The 20260-nt window shown below is 46.3% G+C and overlaps 1 protein-coding gene across 1 annotated transcript in view; it reads left to right on the top strand.

Moving 5' to 3' along the window:
- ENOX1 (ecto-NOX disulfide-thiol exchanger 1) overlaps window positions 1–20260 on the top strand; it is a 370860-nt gene that overhangs the window by 147408 nt on the left and 203192 nt on the right. Inside the window, exon 3 of the mRNA XM_039877329.1 lies at window positions 10404–10549. Coding sequence (XP_039733263.1) covers window positions 10462–10549 — 88 coding nt within the window. The 5' untranslated portion in view covers window positions 10404–10461. The remainder of the gene's footprint in view (window positions 1–10403; window positions 10550–20260) is intronic.

Below are 20260 nucleotides of genomic sequence, written 5' to 3'. Positions count from 1 at the left end.
GCAGATGTAGAAACAATTGTATCTCTACGCATATGCCTGCGTATTTCCTAGCTCTTTCTTCTAAGAGAGGCTTGGGGCAGTGATACCCCAGTAACAACTAGTATATTAGTGCTCAGATCTTGGCTTCTAAGTATCATTCTCCAGTAAAAGGAACTAGTGATCCTTGGAGAAATTGCTAGTTCTAGGGCTGGAACAGTGAAAGTACAATGTAAGCCTGGAGTATCTGGTGTACCCTACAGCAATAAAGTACTCAAAAAGCAAAAGGATGGAGCATGTAAAGAGATATAAGGGCCAACCAAAAAAGCTCCCGATGGCCAAAGCCGGGAGAGTTTGAGCAACGAAATTGGTAACATGATATCGGATTACAACCCAAAGTATAAAATAAACATACAGGAACTCATCCTACTATAAATAAATGGTTGAACAGATAAATACATGGAATAAAAGGGAAAAATCTTTCTTATAGAACGATCCCAAATACCATAGGTAGCTCTAGCTCCATCCAGGAAGCGAAGCTCACCCTCACCCTTCATGTGGGAGGGACTTAGTGACTGACCTCCAAATGAAAGAGAATGGAAAGGGAGAAAGCAGTAACTTTACGGTGGGGGAGCCTGCTAAACGCCATGGTAACCAGGCCATCAAGGTCAGCTTCGCAAGTCATACATCTCTTTGACCCCATTTGCTTCCTGATGTGCCGTGATGAAAAATGCACCTCGCTCCTGTGCTGCTGTTCCTCCCCAAACCCACAGCCCTCGTCTCCTCATGAGGAACGCATCAGACAAAGCCAGGGTGAGGGACGGTCTATGAAATGCCTGGCTAAGAACCCTCAAGACTGTCAAGGTCATGAGTAACAAGGAAAAACTGAGGGACTATCACACATCAAAAGAGACCAAAGAGGCGTGATGACTACACACCATGGCATGTCTTGGATCGGGTTCTGGAACAGAGAAAACACGTCAGTGGAAAAACTGGTGAAATATGAATGAAGTCTGGAATTTAGTTAATTAATAACGAGGTACCAATGTTGGTTTCCCAGTTGTGACAAGTGTGACATGGCAATGTCAGCCGTTAATATAAGGGGGTACTGGATGAGGAGTTTATGAGAATTCTCTGTATTATCTTTGCAACTTCTCTGGAAGTCTTTTTGCCAAAAGAAAAAAAGTTATTTAAAAAATTAAGAAGGCCCAATGTAAAACATATTGGCAAAGCCACTGTGGTTGAAACAGAGCTGCAGGACCCACTCCCCTCACTCCCTCCGAGTCCGTCCCCTCCTCTCCTAGGACCTCGGGGTTCTCTGGCGTGTGCTTTGCAAACCGCTGCCCTGTAGAATTAAGTCCAAACTCCTCTACACATCTTCTGGGGACCTTCATATTTTCGCCCTTGCCTAGCTTCCATCTTCATCGTGTGTTGACCTGTTGCCCACTGTGTTTGTTTCCTTCGTATATTCTGAAGGCAGTTTCTCCTCTCTAGGCAGACGATGAGCTTCCTGTTGATTGTGCATGTGTTGTTCTGTTAGCTTGGAAGACTTTTCTCGAGCTTGTTCAGCTTCGAGAACTCACCATTTCACACCCTCTTTATGTGGTCCTAGAATTTGGCTCAAGAGTCCCCTTCTCTCTGAAGTCTCTAAGGATGAGGGACGAGCTCCAAAAGCATTTCTACAATAACATGTGGTCCCTCCCAGTTGTCTGTATGCGTCTCTGTGTGCTTGCATCTTACCTCCAATAATTGACAAGCTCCTGAAGGAGATGACATTCATCTCTCTATGCCAAATGTCAAGCATAGCACCTAGCACAGAGTAGATATTCAGTAGATGTTGAATAGATGGATGGATGGATGGATGGATGGATGGATGGATGGATGGGTAGATGGGTGGATGGTGGATGGGTGGGTGGATGGCAAATGCAGGATGGGTGGATGGGGGGTGGGTGGGTGGATGGGTAGATGAATAGTAGCAAGTTTATTTAAACCAAGTTATTTCCTTTTTGGAGCATTTATATTTATTTGAAATTAGTTGCTATAAAACATTCCACATTTTAATAAACAAGATTATCCCAGTTTGCTAGCTTAAAAAGAAAAGCATTGGCTTTTCAGGAGTAGGCAATAGTCTTAATTCAACCAGTATGTATATATAAAATATTGAAGGTGGTTGGGTTTTATTCCTTTCAATAACAAAAATTCTATATGATGTGTACGTTACAGTAAATGAGATATGTCCTGGAATGTTGCCTTTTCACTCTGCTTGCATTTGAAGGAGTTGTCAGTGAAGCTATCCACACACATTTGTCTTCATTAGCCATTCCAAGGTGATGCAGGTGGCCTGGCTCTTCTCAGGCACTTTAATTTGCCAATTATTGTACCCACGGCTAAGAACAGATAGTGATTAGTTTCACATTTCGCTCACTGGGCAGCTTAATGTTCTTGTCATCTTACATTGAGTTTTAAATATGCAAAGCACAAAGAATGTCAGACATGTTTCTCAGACTTGGGGTGTGTATATCATATCTCATAACTTGAGTTGCTTCTGGGTACAGCAATTAAAGGGCCTGATTGATTAATAGCAGAACAAGATATAACATGGCAAATGTACATCAAAGAAGGTAAATTAGGGTGTATAGACATACATACATGCATGCATAGGTGTGTGTGTGTGTGTGTATAAAGGCTTATATATATAAAGACAGATGTACATATATACACACGTGTGTGTGTGTGTGTATAAAGACTTAGATATATCTTCTTTCGCAGAGGCACCATTGGCTAGTTTATGGAATCTTAGGGCTAGTTGATGGCTTAGATTATTACCATTTAAGGAAAGAAAGAGAATAGTGGGGTCTTTTTTTTTTTTTTTTTTTTTTACAAAATGGCATTCAGCCTTAATAATCGCCTTCTTTCAATATCCTCAGGCTACAGAGGTTATCCAGAGCTCAGAATTAGATGCATCATTTTTTAACAAAATGAATATTCACTCCCTTTATTTTGGACAGTTTTGTACCGGCTATGAACTAATGCCTTCTTTTAAAAATTGCCATAGGAAGGTAGAAAAGTTCCCTTCGGAAAAATCCAAAACCACTGACAGTTTCGTCTTCTGTTCTTTGGTGTAATTGCCTGCGAGTGAAGTTGACTCATTTGTGGAGACTTAACCGAGTGCCATTATTAGCAGAAAAGATTATTTAACATTATAAGAAGGCATGGGGAAATGTCAGGCACACAGCATCCCAAACATAAACTTTATTTGCTACCCTCTTGAAGAATTTGTTTGCATATAATGTTGTTCACACCACTGATAACAGAAAATGTATTTAATAACTCCTCAGAATTAATATGCTGTAGTATGCATGGCTGCCTAATTTAATTTATCTCTGATTAAGCCTATTATGTTTGAGATCATTTACAGAAGAGATTTTTTTTTTTTTTGCCAGCTGTAAGCTTATTTGAATTGTAATACGAGTTAATAATGTGTGAAATAACCAGGGATGCCTTCTTCTAAATGTTAACTCTGCCCACTGACTTCCTGAGATGATGCACACTCAGATCACTCATTGGCATTTACTTAGTATCTTGCACAAAGGCCAGATAGTGAAATAGTATGAAAATTAACTAGTTTAGGAGGCAAAGACTAATGGAGCAGTAGTGCTTTACTCTTGAAATGCAGAGAAAAGGCCATTGTATTATGCATGTAATGGAAAAAAAATTAATGAGTAATAATTACATAACGTGACATATGAGGTAACATATAACCTTTGCCTGATTTTTGTTCTAAGTATATTCCTTCAGCACTAAAGAATCGTTTGATCAGATAGAGTGGGACCTTCAGGGTTTGGCAGTGATGTCTGCACACCTGCCTGATGCTCGGGTGATTGGGTCTCTTCAGTGGGCCCAGTTCAAGAGAGGGAAGGGCCTCGTGCACGTGCTCTCCAGGGGCCTGTTCTCCAGCTTATGGGCCAGGCTTGTCTTTATGCCTGCCTGCCCTTCTTTCCTTCCCTTCCTTCCTTCCTTCCTTCCTTCCTTCCTTCCTTCCTTCCTTCCTTCCTTCCTTCCTTCTCCTTCTCCTTCTCCCTTCCTTCTCCTCCCTCCTTCCCTTTCCTCATTCCTTCCTTCCTTTCCTTCCTTCCTTCCTTCTTCCATTTTTTAAAATCAATTTAGTTTTTATGGTGACATTGGTTAACGAAATCCAATAAGTTTCAGCCGTACACTTGAACAGTAAGGCATATGTATTTACACTGTGTGTTCACCTCCCATAGTTAGATTTCTTTCTGTCACCACATATTTGACCCCCTTTACCCCATCTACCTCCCCCCACCCTCCGGTAATCACTAGTCTGTTGTCCACGTCCATGAGTCTCTGTTTGTTTGTCCTGTTCATTTGTTGCTTTTAGGTTTATATCCCACATATAAGTGATATCATGTGATTTTCAACTTTTTCTCTCTGGCTTATTTCGCTTAACAAGATTATCTCAAGGTCCATCCACGTTGTTGCAAATGACAATATTTCATCTCTTCTCATGGCTGAGTCATATTCCATTGTATATACGTACCACAGCTTCTTTATCCAATCATCTATCATAGGACACTTCAGTTGCTTCCATGTCCTGGCCACCGTGAATAATGCTGCTGTGTACATCGGTGTGCAAATATCTTTTTGGATAGGGGTTTTCAATTCTTTGGGGGAAAATACCCAGTAGAGGGATTGTTTATGCTTCTTTGGAACCAAACGTTTCATCTGTCTGTCTGACTATTCTTTTCACTGTCATGAGTGGTTATTGCCAAAAAAGTTATTGGTCGAATCACGCCCCCTTTCTCAGCAGTGGCCTTGTATAGAACTATATGCACCCCAAGAGGTAGTTACATGGTTCAGAATACAAACTTTATTATTTGTGTATCTATTTAAATTTGGTAATCTAATTGCTTCTTATCCACCCCAACACCGCCTCTCTCCCTGCTTGAAATGCCTTTTCTGACCCTCTCACAGAAATTCTACCGCATGCTCAAGACCTTCTGGAAATCCTGCCTGCTCTGTGCGGATTTCCCACCCGTGTCAGGCCCTGCCGTTTCCTCCTTGAGCTCCTTAGGCGGTCGTTTGCTTGGCCGTTTGGTCACTTTTCATGTATTCAACAGCGAGCTCCCTTGAGGTAGATGCCTTGAGTTTTAAATCTTTGGGTCCCCACAGTGCCTAATACAGTCTCGTATTGTATGTAGATGGTGATGTATGTGGTCAGTAGGTGGTGGTGATTGATAATCAGAATGAAAATATGACAAGGGAGAAACTCATATATCATGAGCCCTAGGTAGATGCATTTAAAATCAGTTTGTGGGTTCTCATCTATTTTAAATGTGAAGTGGAAACTCACATGTAATATTTTAAATGTCTGCGATTATAAAGTGGATTTCTCCTTGCTTTGAATGGCTCTTGCTAGACCTATACTAGTTTAAATCTCAGAATGAATATAGAGTTTCTTAGCCCTGGCTTCCATTAGAATTGGCTGGGGAATTTCAAACACATATGCTGATGACTGGAACTCACCTTCAGACCAATTATATCAGAGAATAGTATCATTTTTAAAAAGTTAACCACATGATCCTAGAAGCAGCCAGAATTGAGGACCACTGGTGTAAAGGGAACTTACATGTCGTTAAGTTCATTCATCCATCTGGCGTTTGATTGCTTTCTATAGCCGTTTGGCAATGAAGGAAGAATACTTCTAACAGGATTGAAATTATAGGTTTTTGATGCAGGCATCCATCACCACATCCACTCCTTCTCTCAAGCTACCAATCAAGGTGACCCACTGTCTCAGTTTGTCGGGGACTGTCCTGGTATCTGCATGGAAAGTCCTATGTGGTGGGAAACCCTTCAGTATTGGCAAACCAGGACAGCTGGTCACCCTACTACCAACATACTCACTTTTTGGGTACTACAGAGTTGTATTTTGATAAATTTTCTTTGGCGAAGAAGAAAAATTATTTGGGATAGGGTTTACAATATTTAATGGAAAGACAGAAATAATTAGAACAAACCTTTAAAACCTTAGCAGCCTTGAGAGCGAAGAGACATAGCAAAAAAAAAAAAAAAAAAAAAGGAAAGAAAAGAAAAAAAAATTACAAGTTCTTGTAGAATCCCTGCAATTAAGATGAAGGAGGGAACTTTATTGCCTGTAATTAATTAAAGAACATCAAAATATTCATTCGCTTTTATCTCTGCTATGTAGATAAATTAAGAATGATTTTGTAATATGAAAAGGCATTAAGTGAAATTCTCAAATTTGTAAATATAATGAACTGAACTATAAGCTCCTTGAGGATGGCTATTTTTACAATTAGGCAAGAAAGACATATTCAAGGCTACGTGAAAAGTTACTGGCGGAGCATCTGGCTCCGGGATCTTTCTTTGGTAGGTTCTTTGGCCTCTTTCCTATGATACATTCTTTTATTCCCGGTGACATTTAGCACAATCCTTTCCTTTCAGATAAAAGTGAATGTTGGTAGATTGATAGAAAAAGTGAAAGTATTTTAATAATGAACATTTTTAGCTAATTTATAATTGTAGCATTAAAAATTAGTCATCGTGAATGCCCATTTGAGTTTTATTTTGATATCATGGTATAGTCCTACAGCTTAAGGATTAATTTATCTCAGTGATTTATCACACCGATCACTGAGCAGCCAGTCTAATTACCACATGGTTGATTCATTTCTTTTGCTGATTGCCAAAACTGTCAGATGTGTCCCAGTCATCTGACCATCTTTGTAACCAAATCAGACCCACTGAATTGGCAGCAATTCAGCCAATGCTTTGGTCATCGGCTGCCCAAGATGTCGATGGTACCACACAGATGAGATGCTGAGCTCCTTCGAAACGTCTAGTGTCATTAAAATTGTGGTAGATTTTCCTCCCACTCTAAAAGTTCTATGCTGCTATAAGAGAAAGCATCGATGAATAAAACCTCTGATATATTATGTTTTCTCTCTTTTTCTCCTAACCAAAACATTTAGCTGAAGTAAAACTCAGAGAAACGTATTGTAGAATGGGAAATCGCAGATCAACTCATTCATCCATCCCAAAATATGTTAATAAATAGCACCTGGGGGAAAAGTGGGGAGCATCTGTAGGTAGGTGCGTTTGTATACGTGAGGTAAAACAAAATTAAACTGGTACCTTTAATGCAGGAGGGGAAAGGCATGAGACGTATGCATATTCCAAAATTATCTAGCCACAGAACACTTTATGGTGACATCTGGAGGGACTTTATCCAACCTTCTAATTTTGTAGTTGAACAAACTGTGTCTCGAAAAGGTTCAAAAACTGATATAGATTCAAATACTTAATTTTTTTTTCAGGCTCTCTTCCTCCCCCCGCCCTCACTCTGTATTGCTTTCGACTCTAAGAACTTCCCTCATCCCTCCCTATTGCTTCTCACTGGCCAGCTCACCAGTGCTATGATTCCAAGAAACGAAGGCAAAAAGCATTTACTTAGAAAAGATGCGCTTTTAGAGTGGAAGGTTTCGACATCTTATGTTTTGATTGTAATAGCTTTTATGAATTGGGCATCTACAATATGCCAGGTGCGTATTATATGATTTAATCTTAACAGCCCGAAAAATAGATAATGTTATGTCCATTTTCCCGTTGGAGAAATGATTAGCAACTTGAAGTTCATACATTCAGTAAACGGAAGAATTGGGATTTAAAACAAGGTCAGTCTGACTAGAAAGTTTTTTTTTGTCTTTTCTAGCTCAAAGATAGGATTGCCGCTGCATCGAAGTGACAACACGGTTCATTTTTTGAAGTTATTGGCCCACTATTGAGTATGGCACAGGATAGAGAGAATTACATAATTTAAGGTGACAAATTTACAAGAAATGTACTCAGGAGAATAAAAATATATCCAAGTAATATATTAAAAGGATAACCAGCAAGCTGACTAAAATTTGTTTGGGGCATGAGGCGAAGCATACATACATATTCACGTTAGTGTACACACATATGCATGCATTCTAAGCCACAGTATACCTTTCAGGGTAAGTACATAATTAGAAGGTAATCTGGGCATATGCGGATAGTTTTTTTGCTGGATAATGGTGCTTTTTGTATGAATTTTGGGTAAATGTCAAGTGAATGACTGAGTGGAGTGTCACAGTTAGTATTCTGTGATGTAATTTACTTGATGGCCAAGCGAGTGATCACTGTTTAGAGTTATGTTAAAGTCAGATGATTTTCTGCAATCTCTTATTTAATGAACTGGCATAGCTTTTCTTAAAATCTTTATTTGGGCCAATTCTCTTACTATTCTGTTTTTTAAATGCTTTTCTTGATGTTCGTTTCTTTCCCCTCCCCCTCCCTCCTTGCATCCCTCCCTCTCTCCCTTCCTTCCTGCGTATAGCAAAATCGATGTGGCATCTGCCTCAGAGTGATTTTTTGGTCCAAATTTCTTGAGCTGACATAGCAGTGAGATGCTATAAAGATACATTAATAGAGGAGTTAACTTGCTTTGCCTGATGCCCCCTAGAAAATAACAGAAAATTAAAACGATTCTGTTCAACAGCCTCCCTGAAAGAAGTTGTTAGGTAGTTAGCAGTCGATTTGGGCGAATACCTAAAGTTCTCTGGATAAACAACCTAGACTATAAAGTACACAATAAGTACATAATAATTTCGAAGTCAAAATTTGAAGACTGCGAACTGCAGCAAGGAATTAAAGACTCTAGAGATAAATGGAGGCAAGAAGGAAGAAACGGAGGAGGAGACGCTACTCAGCAGGAAATGCCAGCAGATGCTTGGAGGAGGACACCGTGATGGGGGGCGGGGAGCAGCTGCGGTGTACCGGGACACGCTGGGAGGCGGGGAGCAGCTGCGGTGTACCGGGACACGCTGCGAGGCTCGGCAGGGGTGCGAGGGTGAGACTGGGAAAGGGGGGGCCCGGTTGAAAGTAGCTGCAGAGTAGTTAGCAGTGGTTAGTGGCACGTGATCCATGCAGCCGATACTGTTCCTTTCCCCGCCTTAGAGGCCTCTACCAGTCCTCTCCCCTGCTGGAAGCGTGGGGGTCATCCTAGGGTGCACTGAGTCAGAGATGCTCCGGGCTCAGGGCAACTCGGCCTACGGGGGAGAGGTACCACACAGCAGAGCGAGCGGGCAAGACCCTCCTGGGCCATCCCGAGATATAGCTCCCAGAGCACCTGTAGCCAGGGACAACTGCAGCCAGGGACTAGCTCTTCAGGCAGGAGTTTGAAGGATTCTTGTCTAAAGGAACCGAATAGCCCAAAGAAATGACCTGACTAGCGTTCGGAATCCCCATCGAAAGGGCTGCATGTCTCACCCGGTTACCTCCCAGGGTATAAGCACACCCTGCCCCTACCCAGGGTTTCCGGTCAGTCTGACGGTGACTCGCTGTCCCTAAGTATAAGGGAATTATATATTGTCTTTATGTACGTGTGTGTGTGTGTGTGTGTGTGTGTGTACCCACACACATTTAAGATAGTCATATATATAAATATATTCTATAATTTTCTGTATTAAATGTTAAATATGAATGGTGAGAGGGTCACCAGATATTTGAGTATAGCCCGCCCCCTGACATAGAATATAGACTGAAATACAGAGATTAAAACAGAGAGAGAGAGAAAGGACTAGGGGATCAGAAAAAAAATATATAGATAATTCAGGAAACAAAAGAAAAGCTTTTAAAATCCTAGAATAGCTTTAGAAAGATGAGAGACAGTATTATATCTATGAAATAAAAAGGGCATTCTATTAAAAAAAAAAAGAATAATCAGAAAATGAGAACGTGATCTTAGAAATCAAACATGGTAAAAAATTTCATTCGGAGGCGTAGATCAAGCCAAGGAAACTTTCTATGATGTAGACTGACAGGCCAAGGTAGGCGGTGGGGGTGGGGGTGGGGGTTCGGGGGAAGAAGGTAAGAAACGCAGCAGGTCAGTCCACGAGGTTCCGTGTTTCACCACAGGGGTTCCAGAAAGGGACACAGAAAAAAATGATGATGGAGAGACAAGTACCAAAGAATAATACAAGAAAAAAAAAATTCAGAACAGGAATTTACAAATTAAAAGGGAAGAGAAAGTGCCCAGAACAATGGATAAGATCCCCATTAAGATTCCTTACCGTGAGAGCTCAGAACACCAGGGATTAAAATGAAGATTCCAGAACCTTCCAGAAAAATCAGACAAGTCACGCGTAAACAATCAGGAATACCCGTGGCATCAGACTTGTCAGCTGTCGCGCTGGAAGCTAGAAGACAGTGCCACAGATCCTGAGAAATTCTGAGGGGAACGGCTTGTACTTAGAATTCGATTACGAGGTGAACTAGCCGACGTGTGAGCGTAGAATTAAGACGTTTTCAGACACGCAAGGAAGGTCTCAACAAGTTTACCTCCCGTGTGTACCTTTTCTCAGGAAGCTTCTAGAGAATTGCTCTACAAAAATGAGGCTGTAAACCAAGAAAGAGGAAACCATGGGATCCAGGAAACGGGGGACCCAGCACAGGCGAGAGGCACAGGGATTTCGCAAGATGGTGTTAAAGAGAAGCCCCAGGACCACAGGTGGGCAGCTGACCTGGGCACCCGCTAGGTTGGACGGACGGACGGGGTGGGACGCTCCGAGAGGGAGTGCTAGACCTGACAGTTTGGCCGACTGGGTCAATCACATGAAAAATGGTTTTAATAGGGCTTTCGTAGTTCTTTTAACTAGTTCAGGAACAGTCAGTAAGAGATAAACACACACAGAAGGAAGAAATAAAAGACACCAGGAAAAAACAAGCTATCAGACAAGATAGGAAGTGTATTCTTATGCTTCGTGACTCAGTAGTAACCAGATTGCATGGTCATAATGAACATAGAATATCAACATATCCCTACCTCGCTCCTTAACCTCGTGGAAGGCTGGGGGCAGAAAGCTTGAGTAAGAGTGCGACATTTTTCTCATTTTGCCTAGTAGAAAAACATTAGATAATCTCTAAAAATGATAAACATCACTTCGCACACATTACGTAAATATGTGGAATCGAAAATCAGAATTGAAAGTTAGAAGTGGTTTCCTCGCCCCCTCCTCGTCACCCCGGCCCCTCCGCCCAGCAGGATCAACCCCCTTGAAGGGAGGGTGGCCAAGGATGCTGGTCTTTCCTCCCTTTCTGAGCAAGCCACTGCATCAGCAGCAAACTGGGAGCAAGTGTGGGGGCACAGAGCTTGCAGCTGCTTCGCTCTGTAAATCACGTATCTGTCATCGTGAAGCGGCAGCGGCGCAAACACACACATCTGGCGCTTTACACACACACACACACACATACACACAGTGGTTTCCTCTAAGGTGGAAGGTCATGGGTCGGGAGGAAGCGGGGGAGGTAGGGTTTCTGGTTTGGAGTTCTAGGCCTTGCAGTGTTATTTGCTTTTTTTTTTTTAACCTCTAGACATATATTACTTGTAGATAAGTAGGTTAGTTTTTCAAAATTACTGAAATTTCAAATAGAGGTTATAAAACCAAAGTACACACTCTTCCTCAAAAAAAAAAAAAAGTCAAAAACAAAGAGGAAGAAGTCGATGGTGCTTTCGTTGCTGCCTTTCAGAACTAGCAAGTGTACTAGTCTGATGACACCCCAGGGGCCTGGGGACCCTCTGCCGGTCCCCCTCCCGCCAGCATTTCCTGTCGCCTGCAGCGGCTCCCCACAGTGTCTGAGACCTGCGGGGCCCCTTCCGGTCCTGTTACAGCACCTGCCTCTTCCCTCACCTGGGCCTTGGCTTCCAGTGCCGTCGTGGCTCATCGTCCATTGACACGTTCCCACACACGCACGCACATGTGCGCACGCGCACTCGCGGCCCCCTCCCGAAAGTCCCGCGTACTCGCATCTCAGAGCAGACGGCTCACGACTCCTTTTCTCTCCTTATTCCCGTTGTGTTGCCCTTGGCCCCACGCACCGCGCACCGCCTTAAATCACAGGCGGCTTTTAACTCGTTCTGTCTTTGCTAAGAGCGCAGAAGGCGACGTGGACGGGAGCCGGGTCGCACTCCTGTTGTATGTTCCCCCTACAGAGCCGGTCACAGTGCTGACATTCCCCAGGTGCTGCCGCGTGGCCCCAGGCTCAACATCTGCATCCACATAAATAAACATGACCGGAAGGGAAGGGTATTTTCATTCGCTTCTCTTTTAAGGACGCGTATGTGCTTTCTCCTAAGGCGGCAGGTCGTGCTCAGGCCTAGAGGGTACACGGCTCCCCAGAATGTTGGCTTTCTTTGTGTGGAACATGGAAAACTTGTCACCTGGAGGGCCGAAGTTTTTATTGGAGCCTGCCTACGTTACAAGTAGCCTGGCACTGAGGAGAATGTTGCACGCGAGATGTCACCTCGGCCTCCAGGTAGAGAAGCCCTTGGACTTGGCCCTGCACCTGCTGGGTGGGCCGTAGCATAGCCTAAGATGTGGCCGGACAAGAGGAAAGCTCTCACGAGGCCAGACCATCAGTGTAAAAAAGGCAGTCGATAGATAACTCGATGACATAACGTGGTCACCTAGGTGGAGTGGTGCCACCTGGTGCGCAGCCGCAGCTTCTCCCACCTGACTCCGATCCCTTTTCTGCTTCGTTAGGCTTGACACCACGCCCCCCACATCTCCTCATAACCGCTGCAGTGACCATCCGACAACTTATAGCAGTATTAATCTAAAACCTTCCATTTATGGAAATAACAAAACGCCCACCCGTGTCACGGCGTTCGCAGACGGCCGAGTGCCCTGGGGCCGCTGAAAAGGCTTAGGTGGGCTCTGCAGGTTCCGACCTGGCCAGGGCTCCAGCACGCGATGCCAACAGCAGAAGCGAGTGTGGAACAGGTGGCCGCCTTCGCCTCCCTGCCCGGGCGGGCACCGCCTTTCCAGCGAGGCCTCTCTTAAAGGCCGTATTTCCAATCGCAAACAGCCCCCGTCATGGGCCTGGCTCTTCCTCCATCGGCATTGATTCCTGTTTGACATGACATGTATTCGGCCCATTTGTTTATGGTCTGTCTCCCCTGCTAGAATGTGAGGCGCCTGTGGGGATTCCGTGTGTTCTAGTTACTGCCCTGCCCGCCCGTGTCTTAGAACGGCCGGATGGATGAATCCGTATGAAAAAAATGTATTGTCGGCACAGAGCAGCTCTGGGAAGGCCACGCACACCTCACGGCGGTTCTCTCTGAGCAGTGAGACGGGGGCTTGTGGGAGGAAGAGGAACTTTCAATGTGCCTATCTAAGCGTGCGCGTGGGTCACTTCTGAGGATGAAAACACGAGCTTAGTGGAGAATCCCACGTAAAGCGTTTCTCAGATGGCCATGATGAACTATAAATTGTTCAGCATGACTGAATCTGGGCCTGACCACAAACACCCTTTGGAACCTCTCTGCTTTCCATAAGTCAGGTCTCACGTTCGTGCGCCGTGTGCTTCATGGAGCCTTTACCGACCTGGTCTCCCCCGACACAGTGGTGCCATCTCTGCTGATGTCGTAGGGGAGGCGGGGAGGTTAAGTCAGATACGTTTAACTTTTCAAGTCAGATACGATTATCTTTTAAGACCCTGAGTCTTAAAGGCCCTTACTTGAAGACCCTGAGTCTCAGTCCCCTTCCCTGTAAAACGGGGGTGATTTTTCCTATGAACAAAGGCTGTTCTCCAAACAAAACGCGACGAAGTCCTGCATATTCAGTGTCCAGCAGTGTCTGGCTCAAGGCGGGCCTGCCTTTGCCCTGCAGAAGGTGACCAGGCCCGCAGACTCTTAGTGCTGTCCTTGGCCCTAACCGCTCCAAGCGTAGTCCCAGCAGCACCAAGGAGCTTGTGAGAGACGCACAGTCTCAGCCGCCAGCTGCTCCAACGAATCGGAATCTGTTTTAAAAACGCCCAGGTGACTCCCGTGCCCAGTGGAGTTTGAGAAGCTCCGTTTTTACGTTTCTTAAGCAGTGTTTCAGACAGGCTTGTATGAGGAATCAGGTATATTTTTCCTGTATTTTCTGATACTTTGACATCTTAGGGCCTTGTGGAGGGGCACTGCCCTTCCCAGAGTTCCCTAATTCCTAGCAATAGCAAATACTTTGCCTGGGAGCGTGCTTTTGATATGCAAATCAACCAACCCAGAGTCCATGCCCCCACCCACCTCCTTTTATCAGGCCCCACTGCGGTCCAGAATACTCCCCCCACCCCACTTCATCCCACCCCAGGGCACAGGTCTGGACTAGTCAGAACCTCGCCTGTATCCCAGAACTCACTGAAATTATCTGAATGATCCCAAACCTGCTTACCCTGCCTCGCTTCGCCTCCTGTGGAAACCACGAACAAGCCTTTTGCCCACACGTCCCCTCAATTCCTCTGCTCCTGACCAGCCCTGGTGCCGCCCCCCCCGGGGCCCGGTGTGGCCCAGCGTGCATGGCGAGCCCCCGGCTGAATCCTGGCACATTTTAAAACAGAGCTTCCCTTTTAAACTTTTTTCCCAGTTCAGTGCCACCCGACACCCCCATCCGGTTTCCAGATGTCCTGCCGGGGCACAGCTAACAGGCCGAAACGCGGGAGGATGCGTAAGCCACCCCGGCGGCCTAAACTTACTGCTAACTAAAGATGATCAAGGACGGCCATGGCCGAGACGGTAAATCTGCTTCCTGTGGCGTAGCCACGGTGAATGTCAGCAGCGTTCTTTCTGCACGTGCTTGGAACACTTCAGAAACTGCTGTGAGAAATGACTACGGCCTCGGAGATAAAGGAACCGTTTGATGGAAACACAAACTGATGTACAGGGTTCCGAGATGTCGGGGAAGTAAGGGAAGAACGGCCGTCCACAGCCAGTCGATTTCCCCCGCGGCTTCTTAGCCCGGTGTCCGCGCTTTAGGCAGAAGTAACTCCTGCTAGGAAGCAGCTGTGATGTCACCGCGCCACGTCCCTCCCCTGCCTTTGCACTCACTTCTTGTCTCTTCAGTTTTGAAAAGCTTCTTGGTATGTGGAGGTGAGCCGCCCGAAGCTGAGGTCAATAAAAGTAAATATTAAAAGAACATAAAAGGTGCTTCTCTCCCTATGACTCGCAAGGCGTATCTAATTCAGAAATAGTCCGCATTTGTTAGACGGGATGGTGAGAACAGGAGACAGGGTGTTGTAGTAACATCCCTCTTATAAAAGTTTTACTACAGCTTTATTAAGGAATTAGAATTTGCAGCTTTCAGTTAGAAACGTTGGATAGAAAAAGGTTTTCACGGTTTTATGACCGTCAGATTTACTTCTATAAAAAGTAAGCCATAGCCACACACACAGACACACACGCACACAGACACGCACACACAGACACACACACACACACACGGTAACTACGTGAGGTGAGGGCTGCGTTAACTAACTTTATCAAGGTCATCATTTCACAACATATATGCATATCAAATCACCACGCGTACACTTAAATCGATACAATTTTATTTGTCGATTCTATCTCATTGAAACTGGAAAAAAACAAACCAATTTTTCATGACAATAAAAAATAAACTTTGGCTGCGGATACAGGATTTTGCTACCCAGAACTGGCCCTGTCAGATTCAGCGTTCTGCCCAAGCGGTGTCTAAACTTCGACCTGTGGACCTCGCGAGCGGCAGCACCTCCGAAAACCACACACCTCTCGCTCAGTGGGTGTTCTGCTGGGTTGCAGCCTGACCCTTTCCCAAGGAGCCTAATTTGCCCAAGGGAGTCCTGCCCAGAAAAAGAGCATTTGCATCTGCTTAGGGAAATGTGCCCGCGATAATGACTTACTTAGAAGGGGGAGGACAGAATGGAACAGAATGGATTGATAAGCCAGTTTGAGCAGGCCCGGAGCAGGCCCGGAGCAACCCGGGCTTCGTAACCCTCATAAAAGGTGCTTCCCCGCACAGGAGTTTGCAGAGGCCCGGCCTGGTCCCTGTGAACTCCCTGCGGAGTCCTGCTGCTCCGACAGCCGCTCCTAAGTCTCGCTTACGCTGCTCAGATGGTGCGGATTTCTCGATTCAGCCCTGCAGATCCCAGTGCAGAAAGCGCTCTCCAAGGTATGTTCCCCGTTGCAGACAGACTTCGCGAAGTCCTTTTGGTACCCGCAGAGCGGGTGGTGGCGGTGACGCCATGGCGTGAGGTTCGAGAGTCGGTGAGCGTGGGGACCGATGCTTGAGTCGCCGGGAGGGAGAGCTCGACGCGGCTTCTCTCACTTTGCTGGACTTAGAGTGAACCAGCAGGCAGCAGCGGGCAGCTGACGGCTCATGCAGCTCAGTGAAGGACGAGTTGAGGCACAAAAGAGAAAAAGAAAAAGCAGAAAGGAAAGAAGGAAGGAAGGGAAGGAAAAAGAAAAGAAAGAGGAAAAAAAAAGAAAAGAAAGAACGAAACAAAAAGAAACGTTGTCACCGCCGGGCTCTTTCGTGTTGCTCTGTTTCTCATTTCTTTTGTTTTGTCTTTTTTCTCTTCACTTTTCTGCCATGAAAAATAAAGTAGATTTGTTTCTAACTCCAAGGCTGGCAACAAACCTACCGAACCGGCAAAGGTGACAACAAAAAGTTTTTTTAAGATAGATTTTAAAGACCTGAAGCTAGATTCATTTCTTTATGTAAACTTCCTCTGCCCTTCGGTTAAAAAAAAAAAAAAAGAAACCATTGACCATATTTAAGTTAGCAAGTTTAAGCCTGAAGTCCCATGTATGCACAGTGGTAATGAGAGTTTACCTTTTTTAAAATTTAAATCTATCTTTGCACAATTAGCAAATTATTAAATGACCTTTCCTTCAAAGTCTGCAAGCGTTTGCCTGTTTCCATTAATGAGAGAACACGTTTTGCAATATTCACGTTGATTAATTGACAAATGCCGATAAAACCCAAGCAGAGCTAAGACGCAGTGCGCCAGCCGGAGTATAAATTACTTTTGTTCAATAATGTCTCAAGTGGCTATGCATTTATGGTTTACCTTTCAATAAATATTAGTCTTAATTGGAATATCCATTGTGGAAATTTATCTCTGAAGCTGAGTGTCAGGAACCACAGTTGGGACTAAGCATCGCTACCTGGTTATGCGTTTTTGCTCAATTATAAGCATGAGTTTTGTTGCACATTTCAAAAAAAACACAGATGATTTGTAACATTTCAATATACTTGGAAAACCACACTCCCTCGATTGACCCATAGATAATGCTTTTTATGTTTCTGAGTAGCTTCAACTATAAAAATAATTAAATGCTCTAACCCAGGGGTCCCCAAGCCCCGGGCTGTGGCCAGTACTGGTCCGTGGTCTATTGGGAACCAGGCTACACAACAGGAGGTGGGTGGCGGGCGAGTGAGCGAAGCTTCATCTGTGTCTGCAGCCGCTCCCCAGCGCCAGCATCAGCGCCTCAGCTCCGCCTCAGATCCTCAGGCGTTAGAGGCTCACAGGAGCACCGGTCCCTGGTGCCAAAAAGGTTGGGGACCGCTGCCCTAGACCACTGGCCTTCCAGCGGTCGCTAAGGGCGTTACGTTCCTGGCCCACTGCCATCCGGCTGCTTTGGCGTCTGTGTCGGGCTCCGTCGGAGGGCCCGCGCTGGCGTTTTCACACTCACACATCAGAGACGCTTGGCCAGACCCCGAGTCCTGCTTTTGTTGGCGAGTCAGCAGCCGATCAGACGGACCTCCTGCAACCCGGGCCAAAGCCAAGGCCGCAGGGACTCCCAGCAGGACAGGGGTGCACATCAGGGCGCAGGCTCCCCTGCGGAGCTCCCCTTCCTTCCGGGTTGTCCAGACCCACGGGAGATCCTCCCCGCCCGGGGCCCCAGATGCCCTCACGTGCAGATTTAAGGGTCCCACCGGTTTGACAGTTTTGCGCGTGCGTCTCGAGATGCCCTGCCTCAGCCAGACTCCCGCTGGCATACTTTTCTCAGTGAAGTCGTTTTAATTCAGCAAATGCGTATCAACCCTGGTGTTCTTTGCCAGGCCCTGTGCTGAGCCCTGCGGACGTAGATATAAGCCAGACCGATTCTCCTGAAGGAGCTTACAGTATGCGGTCAGAACTCTGAACGCTTGCAGCTTGTTATTGAGGAGCTAGCTTTACATAATTTACCAAAACATTTTGAGTCCCCATCGGGGAGCAGGCTACTCTAGATGTTCAATAAATATTCTAGATGTCTTCTTTCTTGAGTGGTCATCAGGAACGACTAGGTTCTGGTGGCCCTCAAGGGCAGATGTTCTGCTTGAGCCACCTCCGTTGTGGGTTGCCAGGTGACAGCTGTGTTCGGGAACACCACAGCTGCCTGGCCTGGGTTGAGATCGGTGGAACTGAGCAGAGACCATGACTCTGAACTTAGTCGAAGGGCACATTGCTCTCGGGCTGGGCACGATGATCACAGAGCGGGGATGTGGGGCTTTGCGATGAGGACAGTATAGACAACTTGGGACTCCTGGAATCAAGCTGATTTTGGAACGTGGGGTCACCGGGGAAGCAGGCCACACTGGAGAGGCAAGGTCGAGGGTTGGGCAGACGCTGCGTTGGGTTAGTAAACAGTGGAATTCCAAGGGACCGACCGGAAGGCCAGGACAGGAGGCAGACGAGTGATGGAGAGAGGTCCCTGAGGCAGCCCCTTAGATCACTGTAGGTTAACGAGCAGGCGAGCCGAGAGAGCCCTCAGCCCGTCAGCCCCGGAGCATTCCTAAGGATCAAGCAGCTGCTGGGGTGGGGTCAGCCATCCGGACAATCAGGCTTAAGGGTAATGAACAAGGAGGAAAAACTCTGCCACTGAGAACTTGGTCACAGGAAGTAGAACGTGGCTTCAGGCATCTAGGTCCCGAGGCTGGAGCAGGGGGGCAGCGTGATGGGAGGTTCTGAGTCCCGGCTCCTGCGTTCTGTCAGTAAGACAGTGTCCGGCGTGCAGCGGACACTGCACGGGGAGTCCCCTGACCTGCCTGGGTCCTGGGAGGGAAGGAGGTTCCAAGGGGAAGTGATTTTTACGTGGCAACATAAAAAAAACTCAATCGCCCCGGCATTCAATGGAGGGGCCTGAAGCACGCGAGGAGGACCGTTTGTTTCGAGGATGCGCTCGACCCGGTGTTGACGTCTGTCCCCTCCCTCGGTCTCTTTCTGGTGGAATGGCATTGAGTAAGAAGAGGGACAGATGGCGTGGAACCTGGGACGTTCTAGGGGTGTGCGGTCAGCCGTCAGCCGGTCGGAGGTGGTTTCCCTGCAGGAGCATTTGGAAGGAAAGAAATGAAGCGGGAGGGGTGAAGTGATGGAAAATGGAAATGCCTCCGCCAACTCCCAGGTTCGGGTCCGTGAAAATCTCGGCCACACGCCAGAACGTGGCGGAGGTGCCCCAAGCATCTCTTCCGACCTGCCCTCGGGAAGGGACCGCCTGCCGGCCTCTCACGTTTGCGGGGACAGCCACCAGGAAAAGCAATGGGAAAGATGATGCCGTGCAGCTTCTTACAAGTCCTGTTGTGCAGGTGTTGTGCATCACACATGGAAGCTCTAGAACGCGGTCTTGTGAAAAATGTCCGGCATCGTTAAGCTGGGTGGGAGGGATGTAACAAAGCACACCCGGCAGCACTTAGGCCAGCTGTCCTCGGAGCCCCGAAGGGCCAGGCGGCTGCCCCTCACCCTGCACCCCTGCGCTCTGTTCCCCGATTTGGCACTAGATGGGGCATTGTCATTATTCCAGTGGCTCTCCGGTGCGCACGTGTACAACGCAGAGGATGAAAACATTTCTTCAGAACATAATATCGTGCTACCGAATCAGAGAACATCGGAGGAGGAGACAGCCACGAAAAGTGGCTCATCCAAACGCCGACTTTTCCTTTTTACTTGAGGAAAATGTGGCCAGGCCAAGTTCACGCAGCGAGTGAGGCAGAAGCTGGCCCGGACCCAGAGGCCGCAGCCCAGGGCAGCCCCCATGGCTGCCTACCCATGGGAGTGTAAGTGCACACCAGCAAAGCCCAGCGGCACCCGGCTCTAGGGGCTGACCCTACCACACACGTGTCTCACGGGGCTGCCTTGAAAAGTAAGCGTTTACTCTCAAATTTCTCTCTCTCTCTTTCTCTCTCTCTCCACGCACGCACACACACACACACACAGACACATTATCTTTGAAACACTAGAAGTATGAATGAATCAACTTCATTTTCCAAAATAGGAGTGCACAAAATGTGATTTATCATACTTACTAACTTAAATTTCCTCTCGGTATTTAACTCTAGTTTGCTTAGCTTCAGGGCCCTGTGAAAACAGAACAAAGTCTCGTCCCCTCCTTGGTCTCCCAGCCATTAGAGTCCTTGGGGCTTGGAGCCTAGAACCCAGCTGAGAA

The sequence above is a fragment of the Pteropus medius genome, unplaced genomic scaffold, assembly GCF_902729225.1.
Source record: "Pteropus medius unplaced genomic scaffold, Ma_sr-lr_union100, whole genome shotgun sequence".
In the NCBI taxonomy this organism is placed as follows: Eukaryota; Metazoa; Chordata; class Mammalia; order Chiroptera; family Pteropodidae; genus Pteropus; species Pteropus medius.
The sequence above is the reverse complement of the archived record's forward strand: the minus strand, read 5'-3'. Positions and strand labels throughout refer to the sequence as shown.